Below are 18,633 nucleotides of genomic sequence, written 5' to 3'. Positions count from 1 at the left end.
GACTCATTTAAGAAAAACAGTTGCAAAGATTGGTGTATTAACTGTTTGTGCACATGCCTACTGTCACTTTGTGTATAGAAGTCACATAGATTAGTGTTAGTGGCGACTAAAGCCGATATTTTTGACAAGACTTCGGGACAATTTGCAGTTAAAAAGCAGTTATTTTTGAATGAGACGTCGTTGTAATTTTGCAGCTGAGTTTGTGGCACCAAGACATACATCTATTTTCAACCACACCAGGCCAATATCGAGTCATGTTTGACGCAACATACATTGCCAACATTTATTCTGCCAGTTGTTTGGGATGCTCCACCTTCAGCTCGAGGAGCCTTGAACCCGAGTCCTTCAGTTAATGTCCAACACATGCTTTATTAGCATCTCCTGTGACTTCACAGGAAAACTTAGATTCACCTGAGAGACCCTGGTGCTTCCTGAACAACTGTTGACTCATGATAACCAGCGCAGAACAAAAGGCACGCGTTACATAACTTAATCTTAAAACTTAGCGAGGCGGCATTTAGCTCTGCTGAGTGGACAGAACGACAAGGTCACCTGGATCACCTCAGTAGACTCTTGACTGCATTGAAATAACGCTCACATGCTCGTGTCGCTGCAGAGTCGAGCTGCACCTCTGACCCAGATTCTTGTCTTTGAAATTGTGCACGATGAGAGGTACGCTCATGCGGTGTGAAAACAAGTCTAAATGTACCAAGTCAGTGAAGCAGGAAGGGGTACACACTGTGGTGATACCGCTCACTCGCAGCACACATGCATGATGACCATTAGGAAACAGGTCAGTGGGCCAGTTTGTTGACATTTTGCAGGCGCGGAGCATCTTTTCGTCACATCTTTTAGTAGGTCAGCCCCGGTTTTGGTGTCTTGATATGAGGGGCAACAACCTGTCACCATCAAGCCACATTCAAAACTGCTCTCAGAGCTGTATCGACCGAATGATTAAACTCTTTGTATATGTTCAGACACTTTGAATTAAATGAGCTCTATGAAAGCAGGTTAACGGTGATGGATATTTGGTTCTTTCATGAGAAAATACTGACATTTTACCCTTTTATGCTTCCAAAAATGATTCGAATGTAAGTATGTAGAAGGGAAAATCACTCTTCAGTTGACCAGCTCACAATGCATATAAATACAGTCTATGTAGAGGGAACCACTGTATTGATTCAGGGTTATGTATACAGTTGTACAGTATTTCAGTTTGATGTAGGCCTTTGAGGTAAGTTCCTTCTTGATCACAGCTACATAAAAGTCCATAAAGCACGCAGTAAAACTGAGTTTCCACCTTTAGATGTGACTTACTTCTTTTTTTTTAGGTGTAATGTGCCTCAAACATCCTCATATGCCTGGGTTTTCTGTTCAGTTTTATTATTCCCTGAATATTCCCTTTGGCATTAACACTGGAAGCTGTAAAACAGAAAAAAAAGCAGAAGTAAAATACTCGCTTCTTCGTCGGTGCCCACCTGGCCCACCTGAGCCTCAGACAACAAACATATTATTGACTTATCAGGCATAGAGTGTCTTTAGGAGATAAAATGGTCTCATATTTTATCAAAGTCCTTTAGAATAACCTCTTGTAGACTTTCCTTTTGAAGCTAGAGAGGTGGCAGGGTCCGCCACACATAAACAAAGTAAAGCAGTATGAAACTGTGTTGTCCTTTAAGGTCAGTTTGTTTATTCAGTCATGAAAACAAAGAGAGTTTGTTTATAAGTTTGTTTAGGCATGAAGAAACGGTGAAGATCTTTCTACATAATGCACCTTTAACATTCAGATATCATGAAGGAAGTAAAGTGCATGTTGCCGTCTTTTGACCTGGTATCATGTGATCAATAGGAAGCCTTCGTGATGCAAACACAATGCCTCCTCAATCATCACTTGAGTAGATTAGATGGCCTCTAATTGCATCATCTGTATAATTACAGCAGGATAAAGAGCTCGGATAACATAATAATTAGACAACAGCTTTAGGAAACGCACCACATTACTTTTGTTTGAACGTGGAAAGGTGAGATTAGGTGAGTAAAGTATGCAAATTAACAAACCCAAATACTGATGTGATGAGTCCGTATGTTAGTCTTAATGTTGTTAGTTTCATGCCTTCTCCACATTGCCAGGTAAACACTTGTGGAGGGTAATGATGTGTTTATCGACTGACCGAAGATATTCAGTCTAAAAACTCACCCACTTTATAAAATAGGCTTTTTTAAATGTTAAATGCTGCTAAAACCCTCAACTCTCCAGCAAAAACACAGAAGATATAGCTCTCACACATGTCCTTGTGTCTTTTTTATGCATTAAACTGCCATTCAACACATTTTAACCAAACTTTTATGAGCTTAAATCTGAATTTTTCTGTATTTGTCGCCAAAGCAGACGCTAATTCTTACATCTTGCTGACTTTACATACAGAACTGGTAGGCTCTCCAGGCTTTGTTTAGGAATGCATTTAATATATATCACTTTAATCAACAAATGTCTGTAATCAGTAATGTCCCACCGGTTTCACTCACCATGTGGCCTGTGAGCACTTAACAGCTTTAAGGAGGAGTCGGTGTTTGCAGAGGTCGCAGATATTCCCATCAATTAATGGCTTGTGTTTAGATGGATGGGTGTGTGTGTTTGCGTGCTTCTGTATGTGAGTGTGTGTGTTTGATCAGCTCACTGGACCATTTGAGCAAAGAGATAAGACTCTAGGGTGCGTGCTAAAACCCTGGAGACATGGACAGACACCAGGGTGCAGAGAGAAAGGTGGACAGGGAGGACGTATCCAAAGCATGAATCACAGCACTGTGTGTTGTAAGTTTGAGGAGAGTGTGTTGACTCCAGCAAAATGAATATGAAATGAAGCAACGACTGCAGTCAAAGTGCTGACTTTAAGTTTTAATGTGAGGGTGTTTATATCCACATATCTCAACAAATACTGGATGGATTGTCATTAAATATTCCAGAGACATTCATGGTGCCAAGATATTGTTTCTGATCCTCTGAATTTTCCTTTTTGAGTTTGACATTTGTGTTTTTTTTGCTGAAATGTCCCCACATTAATTTAATTATTTGATTAACTGCTATTAAAGTTGGTGAAAACGTTCATGTCCACCTCCAGGAAATTTATAATTATGTTTGTTCTGATGAAAGTTTTCAAATTACTCTTTGGTGAAAGGCTTCAGTCGAGTTTTCTGGTCTGAAAAATGAAACCAATGCTGCAGCGTCTTAAACCTGCACTCTTTCTAATGGCCAGCAGGAGGTGACTCCGCTGGTTTCAAGTAGATGTCTAATTGTATGTAAGCTTATGAGAAAATGACTGACATTTTTCTAATGAGTTTATGGTCTTAATCACTAGTTTCAAGTCTTCTTCAATGCAGCATGTTGTTCATTTAGTAAATTATGGTCCTATTAAGAGTAAAAGAGATGACACAGTGTGCTTAAGTTCTTGTGACTGACAAGTTGTTGCCATAGCAATAATGCCAAATGTGCGGTTTTCCAAAGTGGTAGACCAAAAACCAATTGCTGACTTCCCTGTTGGTTTACACTAAGTCTCACAGAGCCGCCAACATGGCTGCAGACTCTTTCTCTTCCTCATATATAGTCTCCTAATATCAGGTGAAAGAATCAACATAAGTCACAAGTCGACATAAACTTGCTAAACCTCGTTGCAAACCCTTTCTTGACTGAAACGTACGCCCCACAGTACAGCAGCAGACACTGAGTGTCTTCCCTGGTGATGCTCTGCCAGGCTTGTACAGCAGCATCTTCACTTATCGTTAACTTTGGTGCTTTTTGCCTCCAGTCGTCTCTTCAGCAAGTAACTCAGTCTTAATAGTCTGTGACACCCCAGTTCTGAGTATTCACCAAGCAGATAACTGAGAAATGACTCATATCCTACAAATGAACGAGAGTCCTCTTTGAGTCACAGGTAGTGGTTTGTGGAGAAATTCTAAGAAAATACAAATGAAATGAAGAGCATGCAGAGAAGGGACTTTCAGAGGCATGACCTTAGTCAGCTATCGGCTTAATCGAGGTTACTATTTCCTCTGCGGCCGGTCCTCACCTCTCACACACACATTCCACCTTTCCATCACATGGCTGCTGATGTAATCGTCTGAAACCTATGCACACATAAAACACACACAAACACACACACATACAAATAGCAAACGTCCATGCATCGCACATATACACTCGCTGCCTCCCTGGCAGGTGACAGATCGGCTGATGAAAAGCATGGAGATTCTCCCGATAAGACTGTTAATGAGTAACCCCGCTGTTTCAGGTTGTTTGCTGCTCAGTGGCTGGAAAATTGGAACAATAACATGCAAACACGGAGGTAATGGCTGTGGTGCCAGGGAGGCAGGCGGACCGCAGGGAGATGCAGCTCTCCAACAACAACATTAGCGCTTTTAAAAGCAGCATCTATGTTTGACGGGGCAAAAATACTACTTGCACGGAGACTGTGTTGCCAGATCAGATAATTTGAGCTACAGGCGTCTAAATGTGGCCATAGCACAAGAGATGCATTGAAAAATAAGAAACCACATGGTCATCCGCGGTGAGGCAAGCTGTGTTGGTTTCCTGGAAATTGCATATTTTTTTTCAGCGATAATCTGAACCATAAAATGTTTTTAAAGCAATAGTGTGACTTTTTAGGTTATACGCTTATTTGCTTTCTTGTCAAGTGAAATACAGCTATATCACTGATGATCCTGGAGCCTCATTTTGGAGTTTTTTAGACACAAACTTTGCACTTTCGCAAGCCAGATGGGTGATTTGTATAATAGCTTGTAGAAAAAGAGGTTCTTGCACTCAAAATCAATATATTTATAGAATTAGTACATCAAACAGACATTCCAGTCCATCAGACAAGAAATTGCCCTCTTGGATGCCCCTATGATAGACAAAACATGATAAAGTGCCCTCTAGGTCACCCTTCCAGTGGACAAAACGTGATGAAGTGCCCTCTCCTGGCTAATTATGCCACGACTTTGTGTGTGCAACTGCCTCCCCCCAAATACATGTGGTGCCCTTTTTATTTTTTTGGCCCCGCCCCTCAAACATCCTGAGTCCGCCACTGACTGTAGGTGTCGCAGTGTGCAGCTGATACGTCAATATATATTTTGCAACAATATAAACTCTTCTCAGATTATTTGAAAAGAAATTCTTTCTTTCTAACGTGCTTGAAGTTTCAGAGAGCTGAAACGGTTATTCTCGCCCAGAAAGTTCATTTTTAAGTCATTTCCTCGTTGTGATCATGTGATGAAATCTGAGATTAAGTCATAAAACATTTTTCACGTCCCTGAGCTGTTGGATCTCCTTCTGCAGCAGAAGCCAATTAAAAGAGAGATGAAAGAAGGTGGATCACTGCTCGTTAAAAAGAAGAAATGCCGGCTCGAAACCTGGGAGAAGAATTATGCGGATATCCCTCCTGAGAAATTGTGAGCACAGAACCTGGAAGTGGGCCAGAGCTTTAACAGTTCATCTCACTAATGCACCCGGCTGAGCTCCTCCGCTGTCTACACACTGGACACTCCCTTTTACCTTGGTATGCAGTATAATAACTACTATGTTGTGACTGCTGTGCATGACAAATGTGCTGCGTTCCAAACCAAATACACAGAAGTGTTAAAAACAACATTTCTGCTTCAGAAGTCTTTTTGCTTGAATGTGCCATATTCCACGGTATCATGAGTGTGCTCGGGTTTGTAAGGCAAAAATGGCAAAATTCAGGAAAAGTTCCCATTCCCGTTTCAAGGGACTGTATGGAAATTATTGGGGCAGAGTGAAAGGCTGATTCTAATTTTAATTTTTCGCTCCCTGGTCTTGCAAATATTTAGCAAAAGCCCTCTAGTGGTCATCGTTATTATGTCAGAGCAAAGGAGGAAGTCATATTTCGTACCGATGGTCAGTGTTGGTTTTATTTAAGCATGATCACGATCAACCCCAAACCCTGACCATGTTATTATCATTGTTACCATGACAATGAAGCACCAATAACCTTAGTCCAGTCCTTAGTTACCAGTAGTCATTTTACCTGAAACCGCCGTGTTTCTTCATGCAATGAACTCATTTGAACTCATTTGAAGTCATTATAGGATACGAGATGTAATTAATGAAGTGTTTGATTTGGGAAATTGGATAATATGGCAGTGCAAACAGCTGATAATTACTTACATGCATATTTAATCAAGGAGGTGGTGTTTTAGTCATTATGACAGTTGATGAGTGAGGTATTGTCAGACTGTGATGGCTTTAATGGGATAAGATAAGTCGTTAACGGGGGGACATTTTGCATGTCTTTCATTATCTGGTTCAGGTATTGTCTCCCCTTAAAGCTTCTTTTATTTCATTAACTGAGTCTGTGCTCATTGTTGATTGATCACGCTCTCCTCTGGTTACACTAAACTCGATTCTCCGCCTGTGTCAGCTCCTTCAGTTTCACAGAGAAAAAGGCTGCGGATTTGCACACAAGAAAAGGTGAGTGGAGGAAAGACGATCTTGGGTGTAATTTGATTACACTCGAGTAATGCCACGATAACAAAGGTGTTGGCACTGGCTGATCAACCAGGGGCACAAGTCAAACCAGCTTCCCTTTAGACTCGGGGTAATATCAGAGGGAAGGGAGGAGAAAGAGGCGGAGGAGGAGGCGTAGCTCTACTCTTTCTCAGTGAACATAATGTAACACTTAAGACCAAACATGAAAACAGCTGGCACATACCTAAAAAACCTTGAAACATTTTCAGATAACGTCATTTATGAAACGAGATCAACATGTGATTTGTCCTCCATCAACATGTCTTCTGAAATCAAAAGCACTGATGTATTTGTTTTACATCGAGACAGATATAGGTCAGTGCTTTGTTCAGCACGTTTAAGACACATGAGCACTCCTTTGCATATCAACCCCAAATAAGGAGCAGAGCGATGACGCCGGCGTGGATGTTGTCACCGCCCATTGTTTTCCAAGAAATCTCCATGTCTTCCAGTCCTGGCAGAGAGAGCACATGTTCATTCAGCGGCATGACATACTGTTTATTCCTGTACGTATATCTATGAACACTACAGTAACATAAGATGGTGTTGCACAACATGGAGAAGCAGGGCGGCCTAGACTGCCCCCCTCCCAGCTAGCCAAAGGTCACCATCCTTGTGGTCCCCATAAGTAAGAAAGAGAGAGAGATAGATGGTGTGAAGAGGGGGAAGAGGTCAGAGGGAGGAAAATGTTTGTAAAGCGGAGACCTCTGCGAGAAAGAGAAGGAATGTGTGAATCTACAGCGAGAGTTTGAGAGAAGGCGGCGGGGTTGTGTAGTAAGAAAGAAGGGAATGAAGCGCTGGAAGTAGACGAGGAGGAGGAGAGCATGGTGAAGGGGGCGTGTGAGAGAGGGAGTGGAGATGGTAATTCGAGCCTCATGTTTACCATGTCCCCAGAAACATATGAGTTTCTGGGACAATGTGTTCGGGAACACATGCTGAGATCAAGACCCAAACAAACTCATTCGCTCTGGTCGATAAATCTAGTTTCAAGAGCGAATCTCTCAAATGTAAACACAGGAAATGAAAGAGTAATTCTTTCATTTTGAATCCATGAGATGTAAACAAGGCGTGGAGAATGATCTGTAATAGCTGGTATTCTGGTGTTTTATGTGTATAATGATCACTCATGAATCCATCTTAATTTGGAAATAAGCTTTTCTCTTCATTAAAGTTGGCATTAACAAAAAAAAACTCTAATCAGCAAATACGTGGTTCGCGTATTTGCCTGAGGAGCTGGTGGAGACCAAAGCCGAGGAAAAAGGAATGAATTTTTAAAGTTGCTTCACGTCTGCTCGATGTGTAGATAGCTACATTTATATAGTGGGTTCAAAGGGATTTACAAGGTTTCTGTAAAGACCCGATCTCAGCGATGGCAGTGAGCTAGCCTGACCATCGAAAGCAATTTAAGGTTTAGGGTCCGGTCCAAGGACACTTTGACATGACAGGAGGATGTCGATCCGCTCACCCCGTGATCAGGGGACAACCCAACCTACCTCAACAATTCACCATACCAACTTTACAAGGTGATCATGTGTCACCAAGTGGACAAAAGATGACGATGCTGAAACAAAGTAAAACTTTGCTTCAGTGCCGTGCAACCAGACTACAGAGCAGCTTCTGTCCTCAAGCCGTGAGACTCCTTAATTCATCCTCAGCACGCTGCCATTAAAGATGAAAGAAGTTTTAATTTCATGACATGTGCAACCCGGATAAGTGGGAATCTCCCCTGCGGTCACAGCGAATGGCCTCGCTGATTTACTTGTTTGCGTATGTAGTTCATATGCAGGTATCCTATCAAACTGAGACTCTTTCTTTGTAGTTCTTGCAGCAGTTTATGTTGTGCAATCCATCATCTGCATAACCTTTGTCAAATATACATGAATGTTATTTTGTAATACAGTCCAGGCATGAACTACATTAGACAGCCTCTCCATACAGGAAATGACTATCAAAAATAGCCAGCAAGTAAAAGCAAACTGGATTAAAGGTCGCTGCATCGGACGCCAGCAGCCGGTGTTGTTTTTTTTGTTGTCGTTGTTACTGTGTGCCTGTTGTTGTTACTGTGTGCCTGTTGTTGTTACTGTGTGCCTGTTGATTTCATTCTGTGTTATAGTTGTCGTCATGTTGTTACTAGGCTATTATTTAATCATTGAAAAGGATGGTGATTATCGCTGTCAGGGCAATTGTTTATGTTGTTTCTAACGATTTTATCTGCAACTCTTTGTCATGCTGTTGTTATTGTTTGTTTGCTTGCTTGTAAAGTGTATTAACATGTTCTCTAACAAACTTGTTTTGGCTCGTCCGTTGCTCTAAATAAAACATGCAGTAATTAAAATGGTTCCTGATTTCTGATCTCCTTGTGTATGCGTCTGTTTTTCAGACCTAGAGGCCAGTCTGAACTTGTCTGTCTCTTGTCTTATCGCAGGTTTTTTTTGTTGTTGCACAGAGTAACGCCTCCTAACAGCAGCGCAGCTGACACACTTTATGTTCTCATCCGGCTCTTTTGTTTACCCAGATCTCTCTAATATCGTTGTCGACTATCAGAGTCATTATTCCCAGGGGAATTGTGGCAGGGTCAAACTGGGACAAAGCACTTCAGCTTGCTACTTTATCTAAGTTTTCCAAAACATAAGGCTTAAAAATAACTATGTACATATGAAGCTGAAGATAAGATGTCAACAAAAAGTCTAACAAAGCTACTTTCTTTGCTTGGATTTCTATAAATTCCTTGTATCTTATTCCTCATTACTCCAAACTGCCAGCAGACAGCCCTTAAGAATAACAAGGGATTTGATCTGTACAGTAATCCTGATCAGCTGAGCCAGTAGCACAGGGTATATTTGTGCTCTTGATCCTCTGAAACAACCCTAGAAACACCACTTCCTTTTTCACAGAGTGCAAAAGACTTGTGCAGAAAAAAAACTTGATGGTAGTGTTTTTCTCATGAAGCAGCACATAGAGTATCCTCTTTTTCAGCAGTGTGTGTGTGTGTGTGTCGTATTCGTTTCCCCCTTCAGTCGAGCCCCTCCCCGGCTGTCAGCAGTGTGTGGTTGAGGCTGTTTTTATGGAAGTCTGGCTGAATCCAGTTCACGCTGCCTGAAGAAACGACCTCCTCATCTTACTCCTCTCCCTCGCATTCTCCCTCCTCCACCTATAGCTCACAGAAATCCCTCACTCCTCGTTTTCCTCTTATTGTTTACCTCGCTTCTTCTTTCCTTTTTTTCCAGCTGTCCTGCGCTGTTTTTGCTTTATTTGGTATTCTTCTGTCTTCTTTTTCTTCTTCCTTTCGAACTCGCTTGATGATTTTGTCTAAAGAAGGAAAGAGACGAATAAACACATGGAGATGGAAAGTAAGAAGAAGAGAAGAAGAGAAGAAAGCATAAGTAGTTTGGGAAGTACGAAGCTTTGATTTTGTGTATGGGAGAAATACACTGTCAACAAACACCAGTTCTTCACACTAACTTCTCACATTAAACTATTGTTATTATGCTGTTGCAATGCATGATGGTTAATTATTTTTAATACAACAAGTAAAAACTGTAGTTAGAATGCAGCACCGTACAGTTAATGAGCAACATAATATTGGCTAATAGGCCTACAAGTGATCCATCAAGGTACACATGCTAACATGCTAACAACTTTCTTCTGACTTTGGTGTGTTCGTGTGCGTCAAGTCGAAATGTGGAAGCAACATGGACGCCAGAAAGAAGTAGTTTTGCGTTTTATCGCTCAGAGCGTTTAAACAACACGTTGACAGCTGTTGCTAGTATTTGAGTGACAAAGAAGAGCAAAGGAAACCGATCATATGATGCATGAAATATATTTCACAAATATGCATGCTACCATCCACCCAGAATTTTCCCAGTCCGAAATATGTTGTTCCGATTACTCCGACACCAAATGAACGCGCTATAACAACAGGCTTACAGGCTTATGTGGGGTCCTGACATGCTAACCACAGGCTAAGAGGCTAACAACAGGATAACAAGCCTACAAGTGATCCAACACATGCTAACAGCAGGCTGACATGCTAACATACTAACAACAAGCAATATTGTTGGGTCAACATTAAAACACAGTACACTGCTACAATATTACTATACATTTACAGTAAATTAGTGTATTAACAATAACTACAGATGCTTATTACAGCACCATAATGTAATTTTACATAAAAATACTGTATTTCACTCTTTCACAATATTTCAAATTGTGTTTGGGTTGCTGTAGAAACACAATATATTACTGTGATCTTCATCTATATTACTGTAAAATAATTACAGTATACTACTGTTTATTTACTGCAATTATATTATGCTGTGAAAAAGGCCTATTGCAGGAGACCAAGCTCACCTGTACCTGTAGAAATAAAAGGGACACAAAGCATTGAAGTTCATTCTGTCCTTGGAAACAGTATTTTATTTATCTTGAGTCAAGATCAGATTTTTAGCTTCTTCTGCCCTCTAATGGTTTCGCTCAGCAGACGGACTTAAGTGAGCAAACTGAATTCACTAAGAGAGATGGTGAGATGTGGTTAAACTATAACGTGCACTTTTCCTTTATAGACTGAGGTTGAGTGGGGCTGTCGGTATGCTGACCGCCTGCAGTTGTATGTTTTTGTGTTTGCTTTTGTGTGTACCGATGTGTGCAAGCATGTGTGTGTATGATCGATCGCTCTTGTGTAGGTGTGGAATCTGACACCTTTCGTCTTTGTGGACCTTTCCCACGATGATGCTTCCCTTCTGTCTGTAACGTATACAGCCCTCTTATTAGTGTGTCCTGGTGTCTCTTTTCGTAAAATTTGTCACATTTTTACCCACCATTGACTCCTTTTCCAGTGCAAAATCCTGAACCTCTATGGAAACAGCAAATAGCTAGGGAAGGACGAACTCTTTTGAGCAGTATGACATAGTTTAATGTCATAAACCATTAAAAAAGAAAAAATAGCGTGTTGTCAATAATGGAAAAATGGGCTTCCACATATTGAAATCTTTACACTTTAACATTAAGAACATGCTGCTGCTGAGCCTTCCAGTGGCCTGCAGCAGCCAGCTGCTGTACTGATCGGCTCCCAGATGTGTGACTGTGCGTATCTGAGTCAGAGTGACACTGAAAATTAAAGGTTAATGTTTGTTTGCATGCACAAGTGCCTGTTTTGAATGCTAATATATCCACATTTACATGTTTTAATTGCTTTCCAGGTTTGACGGCCGAATGATTGATTGCTTGCCAGAGGTGATCTTAAAAAAACGACCGTCACTCATTGGATGTTTGTGGATGTAGCACAGTTTGAGATATGACATGATGCATAGATTAATGACAACAAGAATCTGTTTGTCACTAATTAAATCTGTTTTTTTTTTATTGATTGATTGTAACCTTGGTGGCTACCAAAACCTGAGTTACTCAGAAGGATCACCTGATCGTGCAGCTACAGATTGTGACGTCAAGGATGATGAATCTGTGAGTGTGTGCAGTCGATCTTCTGCCTCAAGGACGTCACTTTCTTGCAGGCTGGTTGTACTTATTAAATATTTATGCTGCGTGTGAGAGCAGCCCAGACTATAAATAGACTCAGCTAAACGTAAAACCATTATTTGTTCCGCTGACGTCTCACACAGCTTCACGTCTCACCCACAAACCCCCACAGATATAAATTCATACACAGTTTCACTGCATGCGCGTTGCATTCTGATCGTGTATAGATATTCTGCATGACAACCTGCGAGCTGCAGTCTGTGTCTGTGCCACATCCATCTGGGGGAGATTTATAAACGAGAAAAACTGTGACGGAAAGCTTTCGTCAAACTGCAAGAGCTGCAGTAACAGATTCATTAGTGTAAAAGCTGGATTAAGTTTGTTCAGTTGAAAGCTGCTATAGGATAAAAACGGATAAAAGACGAAGCACATGAATAGGGTGAAAAGAGGTTATCTTCTCCTCGTGCATCTTCCAGTAACGCTCAGCTGAATCATGTGCCTTTATGATCAAGAACAACAAACTTCAGAGGACCAGAGCTGACTGATTTAATCTGCACGTCATATAAATACAAAGTAACACGATTCCTCTTGTGCTCTTACAAGCAGTGGTTAAAGATATAATATGTAACATTTCTGAATTAAAATGTTCAAACCCTGAGAAATCTGTAATTTTGTTCAAGGTAACGGTGTGAGTTAGTGAAACAGACTAAACGTTCATACATAACCTCGTCCTTGAACATTTGCGAGCTCCCATGAGCCAACGCTACTTAGATCCTTTGTTTTGTTTTGATTGAGAGACCCCTAGTGGCAGAAATCACATACTGTGCCTTTAATATATATATAAAAAAAATTGACCCATAAGATACAAAACAAAATCTGAAAAAGGGATGCTGAGGAGTCAGAAATGGTCTTACAGACTTAGGAATAATTAGACCGAATCCAAAGTGTGGTTGACCTGAACAGACCTCAAATAAGAGGCAAGAGCCGCTGTGGCGGCGTCATATTGTGCCATGAAGTCATGCTACACCTCACGGTTGTGTAAAAAGTACATTTTTCTCCTGTGATATAATCAGATTTAATAATAGGTCTGCAGATTTATTACCACATTCCTTTAAATCATTGTCATTAATGATCTTCCATACCCTATCTGTTCTACAGACCCAACTCTGCAGGGAGCAGTCATAGAGCAGGAAATGCATCCCACAGCCACAGACACGCAGAGCACTACCTCAAAAAAAGTGCTTTGACAGCTGCTGAGTTGATTTACAAACTACCAACTGGAGCAAAACGTGACGTCTGGTGCTCAGCAGATGTGATGTTGTCATGTGCACGCGGTCTTACTTCCCCCTTTGGGGACCAATCCCTGCTCTGCTGCATGTACTCACCCACAGACACAAACACTCACTTCCATATTACTTTACTTGAAATCAATGCTCCGTGCTCAAAAAAGAAATGCTGGTTGTGAAACATAATACATTATATAGACCTTGATAAATCAAGTTAACTCAATTAAAATGTCAATATAATTTGCTGTGATTGAGTCTGGCTACGCAAAAATATTATTAATCAATGTAAGACAACTGTTATACGTGTTTATGTTTTAAGGAGACAAAAAAAAAGCAAAATCTTATTGCATGTGCATTATTAGGCAACAAATGTTGATTTACTTGAGATGAGGTGAGTCACAGAAGACATTACACAACAAGTGTAAACTTGGCGGAGTGCTCCTTTATTTAACCTTTAAATATAGCACCTTTACTCGTGATTTAATTTCATCATTTCTGCATTACTGCATTATCAAAGCATGACTGTTTCATGCATCCTCCTCACGTCAGCCCTCAGACTTACATAAGTGCGCCATCTAGCGGCAGCAGTGTGTCATTGCATCCTCTCCACATTAAACTGTGCTGACGTCCCTCCGCCGGCAGGGGGCGGCGCAACACAACTCCGACGATGTGAGGCGCTAATTGGAAAAAGAGGCAGTTTAGCAGCTAACGGTGAGATAGCATGTTATTTAGCTTTTAAACAGTCAAGAGTCGTGAATAAAGTCATCAAAACGGGTGAGGTTCACAGTTTGTATCTCATTTTTAGTCGCAGTCGGCAGTTAAACAGGCTGTGTGGAGTTTATATTAGCCTGGCGCTGCTAATTAACTCATTAAAGCGGTTGAGCTAGTTAAATGTAGTGAATGAGCTCGTTAAAAGAAGTAAAGCTTTGTTCTTTTATATCTTCAAACACTCTGTCACATTTCCAGAATGATGACATAAGCTTTGAGTACAATTAGAAAGCATTTCCCCTTCAAGCTTAAGTTACTCAGCAAAGGCAGCGCATGTTTTATCAGTTAGCTAGCAGGTGCTAAAAGCTAGAAGCTGCTCATCTTTATGTGGAAAAATGACGTTTCCAAAATAAAGCAGGGGTATGAATAGAAAACTGTGAGGCACAGCCTACTTTGAACAAAAATATGGGACTACACAAGTGTAAAATATCTTCAATTTAATGTAAACATATGGTAGAGAGACACAAGAAGTAAAAAAACAGGTTTAAAGTAATATTAATCTGAGCATTTCTCTCCCTGTTGCACTTTTCTCTTCATTGACCAAGACATGAAGGCCTTCCAGTAATTTTACACTTATTTTAGTATCTTATATTAGTGTTTAGACAAAGCTTTTAATGACCCTCAGCGTTTTCTTGTAAGTACACATGGGAAATGTAGTTCACAATTGTAGTCCCCTATCAAAATGCATAGAAAGCGCCACGAATATAACATATCACACAGGGTAAATCAATACCAATTGGAAATTAAGACCCTTAAAATATATATTAAGGCTTGATTGACCGCACAATTTCCCAGAAACCCCTGGTGACATCTTTACCACGATATAAAAACAGAAAAGAAGCAAACTCTCATATTTAAGAAGCTGAAAACAGACAATGTGTGCTTTTTTGAGTATGAACAGCCCTCAAACAAACAAATCATTAAACTCAACACTCATATCAAAGTCTATATTTACTTGAAAACCACTGGATGAGAAAAGCCTGATGTGTGAATTTCTCTCAGATACGTATCTAACTTGATTTTTAGGTCAAACCGAGCAGTGAAGGAATGTTCTGGAAAGGTCGTCCTCCTGCTGAGATATGTGCTTCACCCTTGAAGCCAGAAATGCCAAGAAATATGAGGAATGTGTCGTCACCTGCAGCTACTGTATCTGCTGCTCCAGCCTGCTGTCAGGCGATTACAGACAGGTGAGAACAGGTGTGTTTGTGAATGAGTATGAAGCGGTTCTCATTTGACTTTATCGCCATCGTGCAACCTTTGACCTCTCGGGTGTTTTTCCTTTTTACAGAGGAAGAAGAAAGAAACAAAAAGAGTTTGGAAGAAAGCAAAAGTACGGTAAGTGTCTTTTTCTCAACTGTTTTCATCCGCAAAGGTGTCTTTTTTTTAAAAAAATACTATTTTATATTAAAAAATACAATTTCCATAGAAAACTGCAGTGGCCAGATAGTATTTTTGTCCAAGTTCGTGTGTGACGAAGCATCCTCAGAGTGCTCACCACAGGAAAACCTATTCTCAGACTCAGTGACTTGCACTCTTATCTGTTATTTCTTTCTGTGTTTCTCTCAAATAAATCTTTGTTTGTTGTGTGTTTGTGTGGACAAACATAGCATGTGAAACTTTGCACACATCCTGCACTCTGCGTTCACATGCTCCCCCACAGATCCTTAAAAAGTCTTAATTTTTGTTTTCGAACATTCAGGTCTAAAAAAAGGAGCCTTCGTTTAAGAAAGGCAGACATTAAATTTAATCTGTGGCAGACGAAATGAGCATATTGTTCTGCCTTTTAGTTTAATTTTATATCTCTCAACAGTGACAATTTTCACTGCTTTATTTGGATTTTAAATGGTTTAGACCCTGCTAAATAGGCGGCTGCAAGCCTTGTGTTAGCTGCACATTTTAACTCCAACTGAAGAGGAAAGATAAGAAAGCTTTTGTCACATGCATTGAATTATCTGTACATGGTATTAAAAACATCATAAAAAAATTAAACCTGTACTCAAAGTGTTCAGATATCTACGCAGAAGCCTCGTACAGCACGTATAGCACATACTCCCTCACAGATTTTGCTTCAGTATTCACTGTGACCAGCACACAACCCCCCATCAACACACACACCCACACACACAAGCCTCCACTCCATCCACCAACCCCCTGTCTCCCGCGGGACACCCACGAAAGTCTGGTGAGGGGTCTCCGGTGCCAAAAAGCAGGAAGTCACAGCTGTGCTCATCCCTCTTTCAGCATGTGTGAGAGCGAGTGTGTGTGTCCCTATTTGCATCTGTGTGTAGATTTGGGTCAGTGTGTGTGTTAGTGTCTGTCCGTCTGTGTTTGTGTCTCAGTCAGTTTATCTGGCCGGTCTGACTCTACTTTCTGTTCCCTTCTCGTCGCTGCAGAAGTTTCCAGTGCTGTTAAATGAAAGCCTGGCTTATACAGGCTAATAAACACTCTGTGTGCTCGAGCTGCGTGTCGTTGTGGCTAATAGTGTAAGACTGGCTGCACTGGAGTGCTCTCGTGGAAACACACACACACACACACACACACACACTATGTCAACTTTCTCCTTTTTTATTGTTTCTGTCAGCTCCTCTTGCGTCTTTATTTCTTCACTTTCTCTTTCTTGTTGCTCTTTGCATGTCTGTTTGTTTTCCTCTTTCTATACAGTATATGGCCAAAAATGTGTAGACACCCGAGCACACATAATTTGTGTTCTTTGGGTTCACGGTTTGAAATGATTAGGCGATTGTCCCAAAATTAATCTGCAGCGATTTTTATAATCAATCAATCATTACATTTAGGCAAAAAAAGCCAAATATTTATTAGTTACAACTACTTACCTGTGAAGATTCACTGTGTTTTCTTTTTTATGTGCGGGGAGGTCATGGTTTCAATTTGAAATCGAAAATTGATTGAAGCTAATTTATTTTATTATTTTGGAATCAAAAGCATGGTTTTTGAAGATGTCCAGAGAAAAACACTTGTAGTGTTTGTGTGTGTGCTGCATAATACGTACGCTGCCAAAAGCTACAAAAAGTATGGCAGTTTTATCACACTTACGAACCATAAGGTCTATCATTAGCATGAAACCAATGATCTGTTGATCTATACAAAATTGAAACACATCAGTCCATTATAAGCGTAGCTGTCAATGCTGAACATTTTTTTAAAATCAAAAATGGAATCAAGTTGTGACCTTAAAGCAGAAAAACACAACTTATCAAGTTCACAGAGAACCAATTTATAAGCGAATGGTGTCATTTTTCTACTTAATGCTGTGCAATCAGTATCTACTTCAGATAAGTAGAACCCAAATAGTTCGTAAGGCAAATCAAATTGTGGATTTGGAAAATCGCAACAATTTCTTCGGGTTTTTGACGTTTTGTTGGACAAAAAATGTCACCTGAATACATCTTTCACAAGCCCTATTTCTGATCAGGAAACATTTTTATGCTCCAGCATACAGTGAATTTTTTGACAATTATACGATTCTAACTTTTCATTGCCCACGTGAACAAAGCGAGGTCCTTAAAGAAATGGTTTTCTGGGTTTTGGTGTGTAAGAACACGACCGGCCTGCGCAAGCCCTGACCTCAGCCCCATCAAACACCTTTCAGATGAATGTAAACGCTGACCTCACTAATGCTCTCATGGCCGAATGGGAGCAAATCCTTCTCTGAACATCACAGCGGCACATTAATGCTCATAGTTTTGGAATGAGATGTTCTACAGTCACACATGGATGTCCTCATACTTTTGGACATGTACAGTAGTGATTCTTTCTCCCCGTCTCTTGTCGTGTTTCCTTCTCCGACTCTTTGTTCTCCGCGAGTCGCTGCGGCTCCTTGTGAAGCCAGCTCTTTGCTGTAAATCTCAGGCCTTTGGTTTAATAGGCGCAGTGTGCCTCTGTAACACCGGCTGCCTTTGTTTTGGTTACAGATAAAATCAGTGAAGGAAAACACGACAGCAGAGCGAGAAGGAGAAAGAGGGAGAGGCTATAAGAGACCAAGGAGTCCCTGTGGTGCAGGAAGAAGTAGACAAATCCAAAGAGCGAGAAGGGCAGCTCTTCCCTCCTGGGTTTTTAATTTTTTTTTTTATTTCTTGAACAAGATACACAGAGCGAATGAGAAAGGGAGGAGGGAGAGGAAATGATAGCTGCTAAAAGAGTGATGATTTGACAAAGCACGGATCCAGACTTAACTGCTTCCTAACTCTCAAGATCACATCGAGCTTTGAGTCCTTCCTCTGCATCATTTCTGTCCTCTCCTCCCTTCATGCTCACTTTGTGTGATCTGATGTTACCTTATGTGCACGGTGCATGTGCACGTGTGGACGTATGGAGTTGATCACAGCGCCTGTTGCTGATGTTTCTCTTTGGGTCTGTTGACAAGTTGACAGGCAAGACGCTTCCCTGAAATCGAACCTCACTCCATGCAGGAGGAGAGAGACAGACAGATACAGAGAGAGAGAGAGAGTGAGAGAGAGAGATGAGGGGGAGTAAGAGAGAGACAGAAAGAGATAGGGAGAGAGGGGGAGGTGAGAGAAAAGGAGGAGGAGAGATGAAGGG

At 40.8% G+C, this 18,633-nt stretch overlaps 1 protein-coding gene across 3 annotated transcripts in view; it reads left to right on the top strand.

Annotated features, from left to right (window-relative positions):
- Positions 1-13,955: 13,955 nt before the first annotated feature.
- Positions 13,956-18,633, top strand: part of svep1 (sushi, von Willebrand factor type A, EGF and pentraxin domain containing 1) — a 91,521-nt gene continuing 86,843 nt past the window's right edge. Inside the window, exons 1-3 of one of the 3 annotated variants that reach the window (XM_084344790.1) lie at positions 13,956-14,016; positions 15,100-15,270; positions 15,362-15,408. In XM_084344790.1, coding sequence (XP_084200916.1) covers positions 15,153-15,270; positions 15,362-15,408 — 165 coding nt within the window. In that variant the 5' untranslated portion in view covers positions 13,956-14,016; positions 15,100-15,152. Of the gene's footprint in view, positions 14,080-15,099; positions 15,271-15,361; positions 15,409-18,633 lie in introns of those variants that run through there. The other 2 variants (XM_084344789.1, XM_084344791.1) reach the window with 2 other exon arrangements.

This window comes from Pagrus pagrus (genome assembly GCF_965226575.1).
Source record: "Pagrus pagrus genome assembly, chromosome: 22".
NCBI lineage: Eukaryota > Metazoa > Chordata > Actinopteri > Spariformes > Sparidae > Pagrus > Pagrus pagrus.
The sequence above is the reverse complement of the archived record's forward strand: the minus strand, read 5'-3'. Positions and strand labels throughout refer to the sequence as shown.